Source organism: Trichogramma pretiosum, unplaced genomic scaffold (assembly GCF_000599845.2).
Source record: "Trichogramma pretiosum strain Unisexual culture from Peru unplaced genomic scaffold, Tpre_2.0 scaffold16, whole genome shotgun sequence".
Lineage (NCBI taxonomy): Eukaryota > Metazoa > Arthropoda > Insecta > Hymenoptera > Trichogrammatidae > Trichogramma > Trichogramma pretiosum.
In genome coordinates this window covers 1,591,560-1,610,734 of record NW_019641647.1, presented here as the reverse complement: position 1 = coordinate 1,610,734, position 19,175 = coordinate 1,591,560, and the positions used below count along the sequence as shown (strand labels likewise).

Here is a 19,175-nt window from a genome sequence, read left to right as displayed (position 1 = left end):
GGGTATTGGTATTTATTTCACCAACAATCATCGATTAAAATGTTATTTTTCTTTTTGAGAATATGAAAGCATTACTATAAACAGGTAAACAAACTGAAATTTTGTATAAACTTTGCAACAATTTTTTCTTCTCGATAGCAATCAATTTTTTCACATTGACCGAAAATCGTATTTCTGAGGTCAATTTAAATTTTTGCAAAAATGTTCCTTATCTCCTCAATATCCACTAATCTTAACCATATTAATTTTTTTCTATCTTTATCTGTTACATACCAAGCGACTTGAAAAACGTAAGAAAATGTTAAAGACAGGAAAATCTAGGAGGGACAAAAAATGAGAGCATGACCAGGGGGACAGTCCGATCTCTCGAACCTCATTGCTTTATATATCAAGACTGTCTATTACACTCGCGCAACCTATTGAAGTGTCACCAACTACTTTCTTTAAAAAAAAGAAGAAAAATAAAGACATTCGTGAAAGTGAAGGTGGAGAGATAATTCTTGCAAGGACTCCCTCTTTTTGGCTTCATGAAGGGGCCAAGTACTTTCAACAGTTGTTGTAAAGTGTTGTAATTACACTTAGTTTTTAGCTTTCAAGTTGAGTACGAGCACGTAAAAATTTGCTTAAATGCGTCTAAAAATCCTTTCTTGACAGAAATGTAGTTTTTTTAATTTGCAAAACGGAGCAGTTGATTTATTTTTGGCATTTTTTTACAATTTTAAAACAATGAAAATAAATTTCATAGTTTATCGTTTATTCAGAATGGTTTTTTGGTTGAGCGGCGACGTGAGACGAATACCCACCCCGTCGCGCGAATAGCTTTTAAATTCTTTATTTACTTTAACAACTCGTCTCTCGTAAAGCCATCTGCAGGTATAACTGCGATTCTTGTCTCAATACTTTGCAAAAGTCATTGTATCCTATATAACGTAAAGTGGAAGTAGCTAGCGATAGTTCTGCTATGAATACTTTTCATTTCAAAGTTTATCTTTCTTTAGATATTTTTGTTATAAATAATGGATAAAATTTAACGTTCTCGTAATAAAGCAGAAAAATAATATTACGTGTAGAAATACCTTATAGACACGAAGTAGCGAGGTAAATTACAAATTAAAATAAATTCAAGTGCACGTTTTATTGACTAGAGAAAAAAATCTAATTACAGTCAGACGCGTTTATTCCATCAATCATGATTAATTTTCACTCGAGGAAAATTCATTTACTCTTCAGAGAATATTATTTCACCTCTGTTTTTCATTTTATTTCTTTTTCTTCGTGATCAATACACGGCTTGCTTTAAGCATCTCAACAAGGAAAATCTTCTGTGCATCGGACGTTTTCCGTGAGAAAAAGAATGATAAAGATCTAACTTATAGTAATGTATATTATTTCAAAAAAAATTCTTGCATGTAGATCTAGGTTGAATTATTTTTGTGCTACTTTGAAAATGCTCCAGTTAGAGCGTTTCATTTTAAAATCTCGCAATATGGCCGTAGTGGAAGTTGAAAAATGTAATCTTTGATCTCGCTAATCGTAAGTACTTAAGTGTTACGGGACAAAGAGCACAAAGATCCTACGTGTTTCTTGAAAGCAAAAAAGCTTTTTGGGTTACTTCATTTTAGCCGTGCTGCGTGTTCCAATGTGAATAAATATGCAAATGCGAAAAAGTAAATCGAAGCAAGATTTATAAAGAGGCACTATTAAATTTTTTTTTCTATTGAACAAGAGTGAATTTTATCGCGTGTACGTATTCGTAAGTCTGCACAAAAATCATGCGCTTTGATATTCAATTTGTAGAACATATTCATATCCTTTTACAAAATACCCCGGTTCGAACGATTTTCCACGAAGTTGAATCCCAGTGTCGCAAATTTTTTTCAAAAATCATATTCGCGTATAATGAACTGGCCTTTAACTTTATAAAATAAAAACTGCGTTTTGACCATAGACAAAATTTTCACACACAAAAAATATTCTCAATGACGCACAATAATCCTATTTTCAGACTATATCGAATATGCTAGCAATCGATGTAATTAATAATAATTATCTTCATTAAAAAAGAAAGCCCAAGTTCGTTGAAGCTACAAGCTAATCGTTTTTACGACTTTTTCACAAAACTCTAAAAAAAATTTACTATCGATTTCATACTCTATTATGATAAAAAAAATGTAAATAAAAATAATGAAGAGTCGTTTGAGTTTCGATGAGGCAATTCAATTATTGATTTTCTTCGACTCCCCATGCGTAGAAACGTAGGACCGTTCGATTATATACATATAGAACGCGTTTATAATCAAATCTTGACTGTTTGATAAGTCAGGGAGAGAGACCGAGTAACTGGGTGAGTAGTAATAGTGAAATTAAATAAACATCCTACAGCGAGCGGAAAAGACGGCGATGACGACGACGACGACGACGACGAATAGTATTAGGCGATACCCTATTTTGTACAGTATATCTGATCGTATATCGTAATAAGTGAGGCAGAATTGGCCACGCGCTTCAATCTGGGATGAAAACCCGAGCGAGGGGCAGCTTTTGCGAGGTCGTACATATGTAACCACTATCCATGCGTATTTGTGTGCAAGACGTGACTCGCGCACTTGTCCATTTATCACGTACATCCCAGCCCCATTGGCTACCAACAATGAACGAGAGCAAAAATCTCGCAGAGCGTGAAAGAGAGAGAGAGATAAGTGAACGAACCTCGAGGTGGATAGCTTTACGCGCAGGACGAGGCTGAGCTGCTGCTTAGGGAATGATAGCGGCGTTGGAGCACACTCGACACAAGCTTGACACACGCACGTAGCAACGCACGTAGATTTGCGGTACGTACGGGGATAGCAGCGCCGTCGAGCGATGCCAGCGAGGATCACTTTTTATTCGCAAGCTCGACACTCTTTGACTCTCCGTTGCGCGGGTGAAAACTCGGCGTTTAGGTCGCGCACAGCTGCACACACGCACTCACGGCGAAGAAGAATTGCGATTGCACGTTTAAGGGTGTACGACTCGCGTAGGATTATGCTCTGTGCGCTATTTTATATGTATAAATATAGAGGGCGATTGTGCGATCGAAGCGAGAAGACGCGATAGACTGGAGCTGCGCGACGGGGGTGGCCGCTACCTAGCCTATATACGCGCGCGCGCGCACGCCGACTTTTATGTTGTCCGTAAAGGATCGGCGGCGTCGCCAAGTGCGCAGGCTTGCCGACGGGGCGCGACACGGCCAGTCGAGTACAGTCGACGACGACGACGACGCCGACGGCACAGCGCAGCGGACGCACACGTGTGCCGGCGATCTTTACCCTCCCTGCGCACCCGTGAGCACCGAACGCACACACACACACGCACACGCACACACCCATACAACGCAGACTTTGGAATGTAGGCGAGCGCCGAGATAACGAGGAGCGCCCCCGGGGGTGCCGATTCGCCGCCGCTGCTGCTCCGTCGGTCGATACTTGGTGCGCGCGCCTGCGTCGATGCCGCCGCCAACACCGTTGAAATCGACCTGTGCACTCGCCTACCATGGGTACATTGTACAACAGCCCCGTGTGCTCCGTACCCGTTCTTCTTTCTCTTTTTTCGACTTGCTGAGTTTATGTCACGCCGAGAGGAGACGACGCTACCGTCCGTATGAGCACCCCCGCGATTCAACGGCTTCGTGAGTACTCCGAGGCGCCTCGATGGACAGGACAATGGAATCCGAGTATATACTGAGCTTGAGATCTTGTAAAAGATCGATCAACGTTCACCTGAAGCTTTGCTTTTTCTTCGCTCCGATTCTCGTGTCGATGAACATCTTATCTTCTTCGACCGATCGAAATCAATGTTTATTCTTCTCTTCCCCCAGAATTTTTTTGACGTAAAATTTTTTATCAATTTTTCTGATCTGATTTTCCATAACACTAGATTTTTTGCCGCATTCCATTGCCGAGGATACACAAGAAAATTAATGCGACGAGAAAACACGGAGCTCCATTATATCGTAATATGCTTTTTTTAATATAACATAATTTACAAACTCGCGTTTCTTTCCCCCCCCCCCCCCNCCCCCCCCTCTCCCCCTCCCCCCACATTTTTATACTCGCTGAAAGCAAGTCGTTGTTGTTTTGCACACGAAAATAAAAGAGAAAGTTCAGCTGCGTCTAAAAATTTACATGGAAATAAGATCTCTCACTCGCCATATCTCTTTTTTCTGAAAGAACGTATGCACGTTCCTATAAAACGTACAGCGCCTGACCGTACCCGAGTATTTCTACTTTTAAGTATATTGGCGCGCTTCAAAACGTCGAGTGCAATCTGCACGTACAATTTTTTGTTCGACGCAACTGAGTCGAAAGTTAGGGAAAAAATTGCACATCGAGGGAAATATTTCCTGCTCGGAAATACGTACTAAAAAAATTATTAATAATCCTCAGTTATTCCTAATTGATTCAAAAAGTTCAACATTTTCTAAATTAGAGTAAACTACGTACGTTTTTTAAATATTTATTCTGTGAAACATTCTAAATTGATTTATAACTAATTAAGAATCGATATCTCGTTTTTAAGTATGTGACTATTTTTCAAGTACTTTGAAGTATTCACGATAAAGCAAAGTCAAGTTTTGAAGAAGTACAGCATTAAAGTTAAAGTTATCCTTTTAGTATTTTACCTAGCCATAAAAAAACTTGTAAGAAAAAAGTGAAGCTGGACAGTTTGCAGCCGGCAACAATGTTTCTTTTCCTCAACTCTTTATAATGATAACTTTTGTTTCTTTTTTGTTCAAAAGTTTATTTTTATAGTTTATAAACAACTTAAAAAGATAAAGTGAGTTTTATTCTAGAAAAAAATCAACCCAAGTTTGAAAATACTAACGATCGAATTCAAAAACATGTGCAAGAAATGATCACGCAGTAAACGTGAAAAAAAGAAGAGAAGAAACAAATCGAAGCTCAACTCACTGATTTTCAAGTCTGAATAAATTTCAACTATCAGATGTTCAACTGTCGTCGTCCAACAGAAGGAAACTCTCGATGAATGAACTCTCGAGGAAGTAAAGGTAAGTAGAGCACGATCTCAGGAGTAATTATGTCAGTTTAAATAGCGAGCCTCTCGAGTGGAACGACCAAATGACACGAGAAAGCATATTTTATTTCTCACAAGTTGGACCGTTTCATCGTGATATACACTAATTTATTCAACTCAAAAATTATTATAAAATGATGTAAAATTATAAAAAAATATTGACGATTAATCGAATTCTCAGCAAAAATTTGTTATTTCGGATTGTACGTTAAAATCAAAAAATTCAAATTTCGCTCTTAACTTACATGAAGCAAGAAGTTAACCGTGACTCTACTTTTCAAGGCGTGCCTTCCTTTTACTTTTAAACGTGTACTGAATACTGCACCTTGTCAGCTACATCCTGTTTGTTGATCCGAATATTCTGCATTTCAAGTTCCAGCGTTTTGAGTCTTTTGATTTATCTAGAGCATGACTGATGAGATTTATAAACATTTAGATGGTTTCATTTTTTAAAGGAAAATTATCCAACTGAATCTATGATAAAATTATTAATATTTATTGTAATCTTTAGTACTGTTCATCAAAAATTACAATGATCAGAATAGAAAAAATACCAAATGCTTTTTCAAACAGAACCGAAAGCGTAATCACGAATTCAATAAAAGTAATGAAAGTAAATATTGATTTTGCTACCTTCGCATATTTTAAATTAATTCTACACACTCATAATCGAAGGAAGCCACAAAAGTACAATGATAATTTTGATTTGCTAAAATCCAATCGCTATAGCCAATGTAACTTCAGTTTTTATCCAGTTCAGTATTGAGCGAGCAATTGCGCCACATGCCGCCCCTGGCCACCTCGACGCTGAACGCGTAGTTTCGCGGGAAATAGGCGGTCGGCACGGTGTGCACGGTCGGCGCGAACCAACCGTAATCCATCGACGTGCTGCGATAGCATGGATGTGGATCGCCGCTCGAGGGGTCCATCGTCGACTGCCTGTAGCCCCTCAGCAGCTCTGCGGAACAAAAAAAAACAAGTACATCTCGATGAAGACTGAAAAACTTATGAAGTTACACGGATTGGGACATTTCCCATTAGATTTCGGACTGTTGTAAGCTGCACCGATGCGTATGCGGCCTGAAGGTCAATACACTCGCTGCGTTCAATACAGAGCAGAGCAGGATGCGCTGTTAAACACCGGATTTGCACTAAGCACGTGTACGACTAATATTTTGATTGATCCATCAATCAAATGTGCTTTATAAAGCGCTGAAATTTGCCATCGTAGATATTTCGTTCGCAGACTCGTGTTCTCTCTTGCCGATTGTCTGTGATAGCCACGTGCACGTATATAATTTTTTCGAAAAGTACATTCAATTAGGTTAATCGAGAGTATTTTGCATTATGAAACCCCAAAACTGGTGAAGGCCAACTGTGACTTTGATAGTGGCCGCAATTATAATAGTTAAAAAAATGCAACTGGTGTGTTTTTGATTTTACACGTGAATGTTGAAAATTCCTTTTTTTTTCATATGATACCAATTATAGGTGCAATTTTGCTTATCTTATGCTATGATAAATTAACAGGAGCCTGTCGAACTATAAATATGCGTTATAAGTGGGAGATGTACGTACTTGGATACATGAATCGCAAAGGTATATTGACGGTTCGATAAAGCTCGTCTGTTCTCGGTCCGGTAAGGTCTGTACATTCGATCTTCATTGCTCCGATGAATTCGATTGTTTGAATATAAGCACCAAACTCGAGTCACGTTTATTTTTGTCGAACAATCATGACGACAATTCGGCTTTTTGCATCGACAAAAAACGTTTGAGCCATAAGGAAGCAGTCGTCGACGCTTTGGCCGCGCACAAAGGTGGCTTTATCAACGTCGTCATGGCAACCAAAGTCAAGACACTTTTCTAACATAAATATATTTGTGTCAGAGCCATCACTAAAACGTTAAACTTTTTTTAAAACGAAATACACAATCTCAAAATTTTTAGTCTACGAAAAATCGTATAAAAGTTAAAAAAAAATACTAGTTTTCCTCTCCTATTTTTTAACTATTTAAAGTTTTCATACTATACTTATCAATTCTTCAATAACCAAAATAAAGTGATGAGTTTATTATCTCGAGGTTTTTGTATGATAATAAATAAAAATACAATTATAGGTGTAGATTTGAGTTTTATAATAGATATCTATGATAAAAAAAATATTTGTACTAAATTTATTACGAATTTTCAGCCATATTAATAAAATAACAGAGCCAACTATATTTTTTCCAACACTTATCAGAGGTAGATAAAAACTCTTGAAAGTATACCATCATATGTGACATTACCTATTGAGTAGTTATGTATGGATAAAATAGAAAATGATAATATAAAAATTATTACCGTCAATAACTTGATACGAAAAATTTTATAATAACAATATAATTATGAGAAGTTGATCATGTAGAACGATAAAGGTTTTTTACGAAACTTATAAAAAATTAATCTGATAGAGCGATTTTCACGCAGAGTACTTTAAAGCTAAAAAGCATTGACAGGGGAGAGAAATGAAAGATACAAATATGGGTTATCAATTGCCTCCAGTTACAGACTCATAAATCTTTGATAAAAGTAAAATTTCTCGTTTGCCTAACATTCTATAATCACCCCCGATATTTAAAGAATTATTAAAAATAGTACGAATTAAAAAATCATAAAAATGTTTTAGGCTTTAATTACAGAAATAAAAAAGTATTTTCATACATATTTTAAAAATATCTAATATCAAGAGTTGGGTAGCACCTCACTGGCAAAGTATAAAAAAAAAATCATAAAAAAATTATTTCAAAAAAAATTTATTTAAAAGAAAAAAATTAAAATTTGAAAAAAATTTCATAAACATTAATAATGTGTTTCCTCGAAAATCGTACTATATGTGGTTTCGTGGTGTAGCGGTTATCACGTCTGCTTTACACGCAGAAGGTCGCCAGTTCGATCCTGGCCGAAATCATCTTTTTGCGCTCTGACCATCACAGAAACGCAAAAAAATCGTATATTGATCTTTTACAAATGCTAAAATGTGATTCACAGCGTTATCTGCGTAATTTTTTTAAAATAAGAATTTAATTATGAACCTAGCTCTATATATTTCAGGAGTTTCAAATTTCGAATATTTAAAAAATATGAACAAGTTTGGGTTGTCCAATTTTCATTAAAAGTAATAGAGAAAATCTTTGTGAGATTGTGCAGGAAAGTAAAATCAAATAAGTTAGAAACTATGTTGGCAAGTTAATTCGAATATTGGTCGAGTGTGTCTTGTAAATATTATTATACAATATATTTTGAATTTACTTTCAAACATTTTAGCTTTTTATTGTTGTTAATTATTACATCTTGGTTTCGTGAAAGAATTTATCTGAATATCAGTACAGCATAACTTAAAAAAACATAGTGACTATGAATTTCGATAAACATTGAGTTTAGTAATATGTTAAAAACCAATGGTATTTTATTAACTTTTTGCTATTCTTTCAACAATTTTTGATATCAAGTATCTTATTTGTCATAGCTATTTTTATTTAATAATTATACATTTAAAATAAGAATTATCTATTATAAAAAAAATCAATAAAAGTGATACTAAAACTATTTGACTTTTAAGCTATTTCATTAACTTTTCCCATGACATCAAGCATTAAAGGTTAGTCTAAATGTTTTATCTCATCAGAATTTATAAGTTCTTTAATATGCAGTTAAATATGATTCAATGCTATCTCTTTTAACTCAGCAGCATTATACTTATCAGCCATCTATAGAACTTTAATGACACTTTCATCAGATAAATTTGAGATGATGATCAGTTCACATCCACATCTTAATCCATCGATTTGATTTTTATTGGTTGCTATGAAAAGTTTGTAAATAAATTATAACTTGTTCATTACAAAAGCACCTTTGTAGATGTATCGCAGCATTTCAAAAATAACGTTAAAGTGAATATCGTCCACATTCACTAAGCTTAATTTTTTTTTTCCAAAAAATCGTGAGTAAACATTTCTTTGAAAATTGGGCATGCAGAAGCAAGCATAAACATATGTACAGGAACTACTTTTCTATTTATGGTGCTTGGCAATGTAATATTAACAAACTTTTCGATTAAAAATGACCAATCGAAATCTAACTCACGTATGATCTTATATTCAAAGTGAATCGATTTTAAATAAATTTTTGTTTTATAATCACTATCAATGGTTAATTCACAATAAATGGTTTAGTTATAGTGTCTTGAGAGAAGATACGAACTAAAAATGTATAGAAAAATACACAATTTCCATTTCCTATCAAAAACGGAATAAATTTTTTTATAAGTTTCATTGATTTTTATAATGAATTAGGATTTCTCGATCTATTTTCTATTGCAGATGAGTCTTCGACAAATATCTGGAAAGTCAGGGTTAAATTTTTTACGTAACAAAAAAGGAAGTAGTCGATAGAAGTACAAGTGTTATTTTGTGAAATGAAAAATGAGTGGCAGTCTTATAAATATTTTATCGAACTTTTAATTTCCATAATTTTGATAGATATTTGTTAGTATTTTTCAAATTCATCAACAAATATCGATTTACTGAAATTGACTATTAAATTGTAATAATTTTAGAGTACAGTTAATTTTTGATAAGTAAAAAGTACGATATTTTCATAATTTTGTCTAGAAAATTTAAAATAACTCCTAACATTTGTGCCATATCTTCCATTGTGTGAATGACAATTGATATATTTTTTAAGGACAATAAAATGTGAGCTAATGACATGTAAGGCAAATTTTTAGGACAAACGTTATAATTTTCAATAGTCATCAATTTGATATCAATCAACACTTAATTAAAATAACAAATTTTGACTGTTTCCAATAGTCAAGGTTCATCTTATCAGAATTATTAATTCATTGCGAAGTTTACTCGTCATTAGTCAGCTCAGCTTATGTGGAGCGAAATTCAATTGTCACAACATACATTCGCTCGGCGTGTCGAGCGCGTCAGCAAAACATCCCAAACAAAGCGAGCGTGTGTAGAGCAATGAGCCACGTTATAACACAAGTCGCGCGAAAATCGGCATTGATACACACGCTCTCGTCATGCAGGAAGAGAGATCGCTCGAGAGGTTTGCAATTAATGGTTAAAACATTTTTTCATCCACCAAATACATACATAAACGAAGGCGCGGCTCACACGCCGGATACATTAATTAGACGCAACTTAAGTTCCTTAAGCCAATAGAGTGAATTATCAATCACGTGTTCATATTTTTTCTTCGACGCATCCCACCGCTTACATCCATGAAAAACCAAAAAGAGCCGGTTGGAATTTATTGTTTAGACAAGCTTACAGTATGCACATGTTTGCAATTATATCATCGACGACAATAAGTTTCGCGATCGGCATTTTCCTTTTCGTTTGTTTTGCGCAACAAAGCTCGACGGCGACGGCGCAACAGCTCATGGGTAAGAACTTAAAGTTGCTTAATTGATTTTTTTTCGCCGATGCGCATAAATTATTCTCAATTTTGACTCAACGAACGACCCTGGTTCGTATTTTTGCTCGCCAGGCATCGAAGAAAAGTGCAACATCGAGGGTCAGCCGATAAGTGTCAATGATATACCGGGCATGAGGTGCTTCGATTGTACCTGCAAGGTAGATATGTTTTTTTTGTTGGAACGTCAGTTGTTTGTAATTTTTTATTAACTCATCTGAAGTTGAATCCCTCGCAATTGTGTTCATTAGAACGGATACGTCGTGTGTCAGAAACATCAGTGCGAAGACATCGAGGGCTGCTACGTTTTGCATCAGGTCAACAAAAACGACTGCTGTGCGCCTTGCAAAGGTAAAAAAATAATAAATTGCGTATACCATTGATTTGACCGAATTTGTTTCAACGTTTGTCCGAAAATCAAAGGTTGCACGAGAAACGGAATTCATCATCCGTCCGAGAGTTCGTGGACGGAACCTGGTGATCCCTGTCGAACGTTTTCTTGTAAAGCTGGGGTAATTACGGAATCGCGCATCGAATGTTATACGCCTTGTACAGAGTCTTTGGCACCGGAAGTTGGACAATGTTGCCCAAAGTGTCCAGGTAATTGCGTAGTTTTTCCTCTCGTAATTTGCTTCATTTGCAAAGTGACATTTTTTCTGTTTCTCAAGCCAAGGGCTGCGAACTGCAAGATCAAATAATCGACACGAATACTCACCTTGTGACAATAGACGATCCATGCGTTACTTGTAGCTGTTCAATGGAAAATATCAACTGCACCAAAAGAGTGTGTCCAGTTCTCAACTGTCCATCGTCGAAAATTGTTCATGACCGCGACGAGTGTTGTCCACGCTGCCTCGGTAATTTTTAACAAATTTCCATTAAAATACAGTGTGAAAACCTGTCAGCAGTAAGTACCAACTTTGTATTTTCTTTTTCCGTACGCACAAAAAAAGGTAGTGGCAAATACTTGGATCCACCGAACGGCGACTGCTTGCTCGACATGCAGGTTTATCGCAACGGCAGCCATTTCAAATTGGACGATTGCACCGATTGTCGCTGCACCGATACGGTCCTGCACTGCTCCAAGCGGAGCTGTCCCGTTCTTCGATGCAAGCGCGAGCATCAGACGACAACGCCTGGCTACTGCTGTCCACAATGTAAATACGGCACGGAGATGAATCTGAGACCAAAGCCAAATAGAGTGAGGGTCGGTACGACGACAACGACTACGCCGAGCTCGAATCCCAATAAACAATTTAGCGATCCTCATGGAATCGATCAAAGTTCGAATCAACATACGAATAAGCTCAAAGATACGAAAGTTGTCGAGTCGGAGGATTACTACGACGATTACGTAGAATCTCAAAACGAATACGAAGATTATGCAAAGCCATTAGCTCCGTCGAGTTCAAAGAGAAAAGCGAATTGCGTCGTCGATGCCACTGTACACAAGGTTGAATCTTTACTACTTCTTGTTTGAGCTTTTAATTCGCGTTCATGGGTCCAATGGAAACCTTATGCATTACAGAGCGGCCAAGTATGGAATACAACAGCGTGCCAAACCTGCAAGTGCTACGATGGAAAAATCGATTGCAAGCCGCTGATGTGTCCAGCCGTGACTTGCCCGAAAAACAAGCAATTGCGAATTCCCCCCGACCAGTGCTGTCCAGTCTGCTCGAGCGGTAAGTATAACGAACAAGCATGGATATGGAATTTTTCCGGGTTCAAAGCTAAGCTGCACGTCGACGTATTTTCAGCGCGAGAGCCTCAATCCGGCCAGCAAGAGCAGGCGCGCACCTGCACCGTCTTCGGAGGCTCGCACTTTCGCAGCTTCGATGGCAAGATGTACTCGTTCATCGGGTCCTGCAAGTATCAACTGGTCGGTGATTGCGACGCCGGTACCTTCAGCATCCGCCTGAAGAATTCCGTCGTTGGCAACGACGCCAGCATGAAGAGAATATCCCTGCGATTGGCCGGCGCCAGGATAGATCTGCAGAATAATCGCAATACCAAAGTCAACGATCGAATCGTCGATTTACCCTACAAGTTGGGCAAAAAATTGGATATACACGAGACGAGCGACCACATAGTCATCGTTAATTCGAATATCGGTGTCAAGGTTCTCTGGGACTACGTCGGCTTTCTCGAAATCACGGCCAGCAAGGATTATCGCAAAAAACTCTGCGGCCTGTGCGGCAACTACAATTCTGTACCTGACGATGACTTGACAACTCGGGAAGGTATCCTGGTCGACGATCCGGCCACTTTCGCACAGTCCTGGTCGACCGATGACGTGTGCCACGAAACGCGAAATTACGGCATACGCGGCTGCGATCCCAAAAAAGACCACAGGTGAGTATTTTTCCACGAGCGTTCGCTTCCTTCACTGACCATATTTCCTTCCGTAGGTTGTGCAATTATATCAAAGGACCGGCATTCGAGAAGTGCAGCAAAAGGATCAACGTCGCGCCCTACTACGAGGCGTGTCTCAGAGATATGTGCCAGTGTCAGACTGACGACTTGCTCTGCCACTGCGAGTCGTTCGCTAATTACGCGCGAGACTGTAGGCGACTGGATATTTTGCTACCGAAGTGGCGAAAATCTGTCGGTTGTCTCGCTTAAAATTGCGAGCGAGCATAGAGTTCGTTGAATAATGTCTGTATTCAATACTGCTCCAACGATAATGTTAAGTTTCAATTATTACATTTTTGTTAACGTATTAATTAAGAAAGATAATAATTTATCTGAATCTCATCGAAAATAATTTGCCTAAAATTTCTTATCAATTTTTAATACATTCATTTCTTTCGATAGTTACTAATTATCGTCGTGTAAGATATGGCTCAAAAAATTAAATTCAGAAAGGGTACAAGTCAACCATGAATTGAACTTCCAATTTTTCAAAGTCTTCCTTTAAACTGTTTAAATAGCAATGGATTTTGCTGAGCCAATGGTTTTTCTTATCCGCTGGTTTAGGTATTTGTAGGTGAACAAGTTCAGGGCCTTGAATTCGAATGAAATTGTTATGCTTTGTCAAAATCAAAAAATAAATCGTTATATATTGCTTACGAGTAACTCCATATTTAATTTGACAGCACATTGTTAAAATTGTTACAAAATCTTGAACTTGACCGATGTACTCGAAAAATTTGAGGTTTGGTAAACGTGCGAGAATCAGTCTCAAATGAGCATCGATGAACTCGCGATGATTCCATAAATTGATGTGTAACTGAACTACAAATAACTTCAAATGTCAAAGGAAAGTAAAATTTGGTTACTCTTGTGTCTATATTTCATACCTAGGGTTCGATGATACCACAAATAAATCGTCTTCAAAGTGCAATCTATAAAACAAGGCTTATCATAGACAAATTGAAGATTTGTGGCTAATGAAAAAGTTTCAACGGGAATATTTGCCGTTAAAAACTTCTTGTGCTGATCATAGTGTGGCATACCAACTGTTCGATAAGAATTATAATTTACTTCAAATTTCAAATAATTTTTAAATTATACTCAAAATACGAATACAAACTCATGAAAATTTGAACTTTCAATTTAGGTGAGTATTTTCTAACTTCGATCCAAGTATCATCTGGAATAGTCACAGAATTTTTTTCACCTCTCTCATTAAATGTATCAGGAATTTCGTCTTCTTGACAAAGTAGTTGCAGCCATTTCCAATTTGGCCCCGAGACACTGTGCAAAGGAATTGTTTAATTTTAAAATAAATTTAATTTAAATTGAAAAAAATTCCTTCTTGAAGTTAAACTTAAATCATGCAAGTCTTACTGAGCTAGTTGAAGTATTACGTGTCCACTATCTGAGGCAACACAAGAATAATTCACAGAGATTGTTTCCAAAAATCTAAAGTTTCCAATTGCATTTAACCAAAAGTATTGATCAAATTTATAAAGTCCATCCGATTCTCGGGGTATGAAATATTCATTTTTTTTAAAAAATCTCCAAATGTACAAGAAGCGAACGTAGAAACTTGAAGAAGAAAGTGATGTTAATATGTCAAATCCTTCAATTTTTGATACCTGCAAGCCTTCTAAGCAAACTACTTCGAGCTCTTGTTGCTTCCTGAGACAGAATTAAAATTTACGGTACTCAAGAAATAACTTTAATGATAATATTAGACATTTTACCTTAAGAATTGTATTATTTTTCTGATAAAATTTTTGCGATCTATCAAGTCGAATCGTTTGACGTCGATCAGTCGCTCCGAAAGTAGGACGTATTTTAAATTACTGTCCTTCACTGTGGCTCTACAATAAAACAGGATCAGTTATCTGTTGACTGGATCATTGCATAGTATCATTTCATATAATCGTACTTTGAAAGAGTGGCTTTCAAGGCGTAATTGAGTCGTCGATAATAAAGTTGATCGCGCTTTTCGTTCGTGGCAAATGCATGCCAATAGAGCTTAGACTAAAATAAAAAAAGTAATTTTATACTATTTAGGATTTGATTAAATTCTCTAAAATATACAAGGTGCTTACTTCATCAGTGAATAATGGTCCATTAGATAACGTTTTTGGTACTAAATAATCTGTGCAATGAAGCGAAAGTTTCCAGTATTTCCGACGTTTCTCTTGAATCCATCTCAAATTTTCTAATAACTCGTTCTTTTTATCATGATGATATTTCAATGATAGTCCTAACATTGTAATTAATTTTTCTTTTTTAGAGTTGCTTCAAAAATATTTATTTTCAAGGTTAGATTTAACATTTCGGTTGTTTTTATTTGCAATTGAAATTCTACAATCATCCAATGAATTTTAAATGAATTTTTTATTGAAATTTTAATCGGTAATGTCGATATTACTTAAAACTAAAATCTCGAAGCATAGAATTAATATACAAAGAGTTTTAATTTTTGCTCGATTGAAAAGTTAAAAACAAATATTTATCGTAAATTTACAAATAGCGCGGAATACCAGTTCCGTTACATAAATGCTATCGTCAAAGACTAGATCATAAAATACACGAACATAGTGAAAATCGTTTCGGAAATCGCTTGACAATTAAAAACTCTCTCTCAACTATAAATTCCATACGAAGCAAGTTGTTGATCGATCCATTGTCTACTTTGAGCGACGTTCGAATATACTCCAGGCGTATTCGTGCCGCATCCGATACCCCAGGATACAATTCCAGCCTGGGATGAAAGAAAATAAAATCAGCGTTGGTTTTGGCCTTTTGCGAACACATGTCGGTACATACCTGTGTGAATCGACCCATTTGATCGGCACACACCAAGGGTCCACCGCCGTCCTTTTGGCAGGTATCTTTGGTGGCCTGTCCACCGGCGCATATGAAACTGGAGTGCAGCTGGAAGAGCGGGCCAAGCCTCGTGGCCCTGAGACTCGTCTCGCAGGCCGCATTGTCCACGATCGGTAAGTCGACTTTGCGCAATATCGTTTGGTACTGGCCGTCAGCACCTGCGGCGTGATCGAATCATCGCGAAATTATTTGCAACGCTCGAGCATAAGAAATGGTTGCGTACAACGCGTTATATAATATGAATCGAGACGGTCGTCATCGTACCGTAGGCATCGCGTCCCCAGCCGGATGCGTAACAAAGCGCGTTGGTAGGGAAAACCTGTCCTTGGGTCGGCAAACACACGGGCCTGACATTGACCGAGTACGTGACGGCTCGGGATAGTATGACGAGGGCAAAGTCGTTGTGCAGTCCGGCAGCCTCGTATTGAGGATGAATTACGATGGCCTGCGAAGTGATCTCCTGGTAAGGCAGAGGCTCGCTCGACGTCTGAGTATTCCACTCGCCGAGGCGGGCCACCAGTGTACCGGGCTCGCAACTGCGATTTTCAGAGATCAATCGATTATGTTGATTTTTCATCGAAACAACAAGTTGACGAGGAACAAACCTTACGACGCAGTGGGCCGCAGTCAAGACCGTCCTACTATTGATAAGAGATCCGCCGCATTGCAATACGTCCCCGCTATCGGGCTTTCTAACCAGCAGAAGAGCCATCCAGGGAAACTCGCCGAAATAGGCAGTCGTGAGCGAGTCCAGTGGGCCTGCGAATTGAGAATGTGCAATGAAATTTCTATGCATCGGAGCAAAAGAAAATCGACAAGAGTTTGGCAATCGTCATTCTCACTGGCATTGGCGTAGGTAGAGTCGCGAGTGCCACAGGTCAGCGCAGCTGGAACGGCGACGTCTGCTCTCTCGCGTCTCGTCAGCCTGCAACAGACGAGGACCGAGCTGGCGCAGGGCCCGAATCTCGGGTCGATCGCGCCCAAGCCGTCGTTCGTCACCGCCTCGCCGTCCGGACACTGGTTCGGAGCCATGCACGTGCAGGCGTTCGGGGTACCTGTGGATGGCCGAGTGTCAGCATGATACACGGACGATAGGTACGGATGATCGCGTCGATCGGTCAATACTTACCGGGATTCTTGACGTCGCCCAGCGGCAAGATGTTGGGAACGAGATTGGAGCCGGAGCCAGCGAGCACGAGGCCCGTGCTGGCCGGCAGAGTCACCGGATTGTCCGGCATGATGCGGCAGCAAACGCTGTTGGGCATGCCGCAGCTGCCACCGGATTGCCGACCGATCACCACTCGAGGATCCAGAGACGGCACTGCGGAAATCGGTATGTAACCCAGAGAACAGGCTGGAACGAGCATACACAGGCAGGTCGGATTGTAAACGACCGGCGGTGGCAAGGTCGGCCTCGGAGTGGTTGTCGTCGTGGTCGGGGGCGTGGTAGGGATCGTCGTAGGTGGCAGAGTCGGCGGAACTGGTGTCATGGGCAATTGAGGCACCAAAATACCTGCGTAAAAACCAATAAAGATCCATCTCCGTCTGCCAAGTGTTCGAATTCCAACGTTTGCTTACCATTGCAACAATAAAATGTGCCGAAGCACGGGTTTACGTAGATCTGTTGACGCACGTCGTAGCAGAGATTCACGATTGCTGGCCTCGGAGTAGTCGTCGTCGTCGTCGTCGTCGTCGTTGCTACAGTTGTCGGTATGGTCACGGTCGGTTTTGGTGTAGTAGTCGTCGTAGTGGTAGTGGTCGTGGTCGTTGGAATAGTCGGGGCAGGTACCGTAGGCGGTGGTGCTGCAGTTGCCCGCAGGTAGCAGCAGACCTCGGATGCAGCATTGCACTTTCTGTTATTGTGCCTGTAGCAGAGTAATCGAGCAAAAAATTACAAATGTTCGCATGCTCGAAATCGTTTAAAATTAATCTCGCTATAATTTAGCGATTTGAACTTGAAGCTCTTCACGCACAACATTATAGTCTTATTAAAGGCAGCGCTGCAGCACTGATTGATCGTTGCACACACATGTGCATTTTAAGCTCGCCATTATGTAGTTTGCTTCGAGCCAACGCAAACAAGCTCGTACAAGCTCGTAGCGCGTGTATCAAGCACGAGAGCTCGAAACAATTGGGCCCAATTGTGGCCGCGCGAAATCGAGCGCGTTATAAAACTTATTAATTTCGAGCGCTCGTGCATGGACGCGTGCACGAAGATAAAGGGAGCGCGCGCTTGATTCGTTCGGCTCGTCTGCATTCGGAAACTGGGTCATCGCGCGTTTATGTACGTACGAGATGCAACATTATGCATTGCAATCAATGCGAACGAGGAGAGACCTCAGCGGGCATGTTGTTCTCGTGCGCAGCTCCGGGCTTTTCCTTGTTTTTCCGCGATTATAATTGTAGCAAATATTTCGCCCGCGTACAGCCGCGATAAAAAAACACGAGCGCAAGCTCCTGCCTGAAATGACTTTGACTCTCGCGACGACAAACATTTCGTTGTCAATGCGACTATTGTTGAGCGGACACCGTGCTGCGATTTGTTATTTTTTCCGCTCCAATCGGTTCGTTGCTCGGGTTTTTTCGCGCGCGCGACGATTGTTTTATTTTTACTATCGCTCTCACCTGTAGTCGATTACGCCACTTCCGTCGTTGATGATGGTCCCGTTGGCGTTGCAGAGGTAAAAGGGCACGCAGATGCAGCCGAGGAAGTTGGAGTGAGACGGCGTCGGGATGTGCTGCAGCTGCTGCAGCTTGTGAAACTTTTGCTTGAGCAGCTTGAGCAACAGCAGGGTCCTGCCCAGGGGCTCGTCCGTGTGGTCGTAGTCGAGTCCGCTCGACTCCTCGAACGAGTCCTCGAAGGTGACCCGGTGGTCCTGTTGGCTCTCGGCCGAGCGATGATCCGAGTTGCTTATGTCATCCTCGACGATGAGCGGCGAGCTCGAGGCGACGTCCAGCGACGCCAGCAGCAGCAGCAACGAGGCCACGAGAAGCAAGATCGTCGCCGGCGTCCTGCGCGACATCGCTCAAACGAATGAGCTGCCTCGAGCGTGGCAAAGATCGAAGCCCGCCGCCGCCGCTGATGCTCGTGTGCGCCTCGTCGCTGACCGAGGCGAGAGGGAGAAGCCGGTCGCGATGTAGCAACCACGAAATCGATCGCCGAGCACTATACATATACGCACAGGCGCGCGCGGACCGACCGATAAGCATCTCTCGACGCGAGCGAGAATTTTGTCATAGCTGCGTGTATCGGCTGCGTTGTTCAGCTGCTAAGAGACCGATGCATAATGCATTCAACTCGCTGCCTCGAGCGTGACCGATGTTTCATTTTTGCCGCCTCTCTC

The 19,175-nt window shown here is 39.9% G+C and overlaps 3 protein-coding genes and 1 non-coding gene across 4 annotated transcripts; 2 read left to right on the top strand and 2 right to left on the bottom strand.

The window, feature by feature from the left end:
* Nucleotides 1–5,813: 5,813 nt before the first annotated feature.
* LOC106658279 (UPF0691 protein C9orf116 homolog) lies at nucleotides 5,814–6,825 on the bottom strand. The gene is made up of 2 exons (XM_014380169.2): nucleotides 6,652–6,825; nucleotides 5,814–6,031 (listed from the first exon to the last, which is right to left on the bottom strand). Exons 1-2 carry the CDS (start codon nucleotides 6,737–6,739, stop codon nucleotides 5,814–5,816), a joined length of 306 nt encoding a protein of 101 aa, XP_014235655.1. The 5' UTR covers nucleotides 6,740–6,825.
* A 1,128-nt stretch (nucleotides 6,826–7,953) lies between these two features.
* Nucleotides 7,954–8,026, top strand: Trnav-uac. Its single transcript has one exon. It is a non-coding gene; the product is annotated as a tRNA-Val (tRNA).
* Nucleotides 8,027–10,053: 2,027 nt separating this feature from the next.
* LOC106658952 (kielin/chordin-like protein) lies at nucleotides 10,054–13,429 on the top strand. Its single transcript, XM_014381169.2, has 9 exons — nucleotides 10,054–10,516; nucleotides 10,621–10,706; nucleotides 10,797–10,896; nucleotides 10,969–11,145; nucleotides 11,214–11,402; nucleotides 11,499–11,998; nucleotides 12,074–12,227; nucleotides 12,303–12,897; nucleotides 12,954–13,429. The coding sequence occupies exons 1-9, from the start codon at nucleotides 10,405–10,407 to the stop codon at nucleotides 13,165–13,167; spliced, it is 2,127 nt and encodes a 708-aa protein (XP_014236655.1). The 5' UTR covers nucleotides 10,054–10,404; the 3' UTR covers nucleotides 13,168–13,429.
* A 1,835-nt stretch (nucleotides 13,430–15,264) lies between these two features.
* On the bottom strand, nucleotides 15,265–18,854 carry LOC106658670 (serine protease persephone-like). The gene is made up of 8 exons (XM_014380731.2): nucleotides 18,457–18,854; nucleotides 17,410–17,696; nucleotides 16,961–17,344; nucleotides 16,674–16,886; nucleotides 16,437–16,590; nucleotides 16,096–16,367; nucleotides 15,772–15,989; nucleotides 15,265–15,706 (listed from the first exon to the last, which is right to left on the bottom strand). Exons 1-8 carry the CDS (start codon nucleotides 18,852–18,854, stop codon nucleotides 15,587–15,589), a joined length of 2,046 nt encoding a protein of 681 aa, XP_014236217.2. The 3' UTR covers nucleotides 15,265–15,586.
* Between the last annotated feature and the right edge of the window lie 321 nt (nucleotides 18,855–19,175).

What these genes read in the sequence shown, in the direction of transcription:
- LOC106658279 (XM_014380169.2), bottom strand. Translation starts at nt 6,739, where the DNA reads ATGAAGATCGAATGTACAGACCTTACCGGACCGAGAACAGACGAGCTT. An exon ending in TTTGCGATTCATGTATCCAA is followed by an intron (nt 6,032 to 6,651) that starts GTACGTACATCT and finishes TTTGTTCCGCAG; the next exon opens with AGCTGCTGAGGGGCTACAGG.
- LOC106658952 (XM_014381169.2), top strand. Translation starts at nt 10,405, where the DNA reads ATGCACATGTTTGCAATTATATCATCGACGACAATAAGTTTCGCGATC. An exon ending in CTGCTGTGCGCCTTGCAAAG is followed by an intron (nt 10,897 to 10,968) that starts GTAAAAAAATAA and finishes CGAAAATCAAAG; the next exon opens with GTTGCACGAGAAACGGAATT. An exon ending in GTGTTGTCCACGCTGCCTCG is followed by an intron (nt 11,403 to 11,498) that starts GTAATTTTTAAC and finishes GCACAAAAAAAG; the next exon opens with GTAGTGGCAAATACTTGGAT.
- LOC106658670 (XM_014380731.2), bottom strand. Translation starts at nt 18,854, where the DNA reads ATGTCGCGCAGGACGCCGGCGACGATCTTGCTTCTCGTGGCCTCGTTG. An exon ending in AGTGGCGTAATCGACTACAG is followed by an intron (nt 17,697 to 18,456) that starts GTGAGAGCGATA and finishes ACTCTGCTACAG; the next exon opens with GCACAATAACAGAAAGTGCA. An exon ending in AAATGGGTCGATTCACACAG is followed by an intron (nt 15,707 to 15,771) that starts GTATGTACCGAC and finishes CTTTCATCCCAG; the next exon opens with GCTGGAATTGTATCCTGGGG.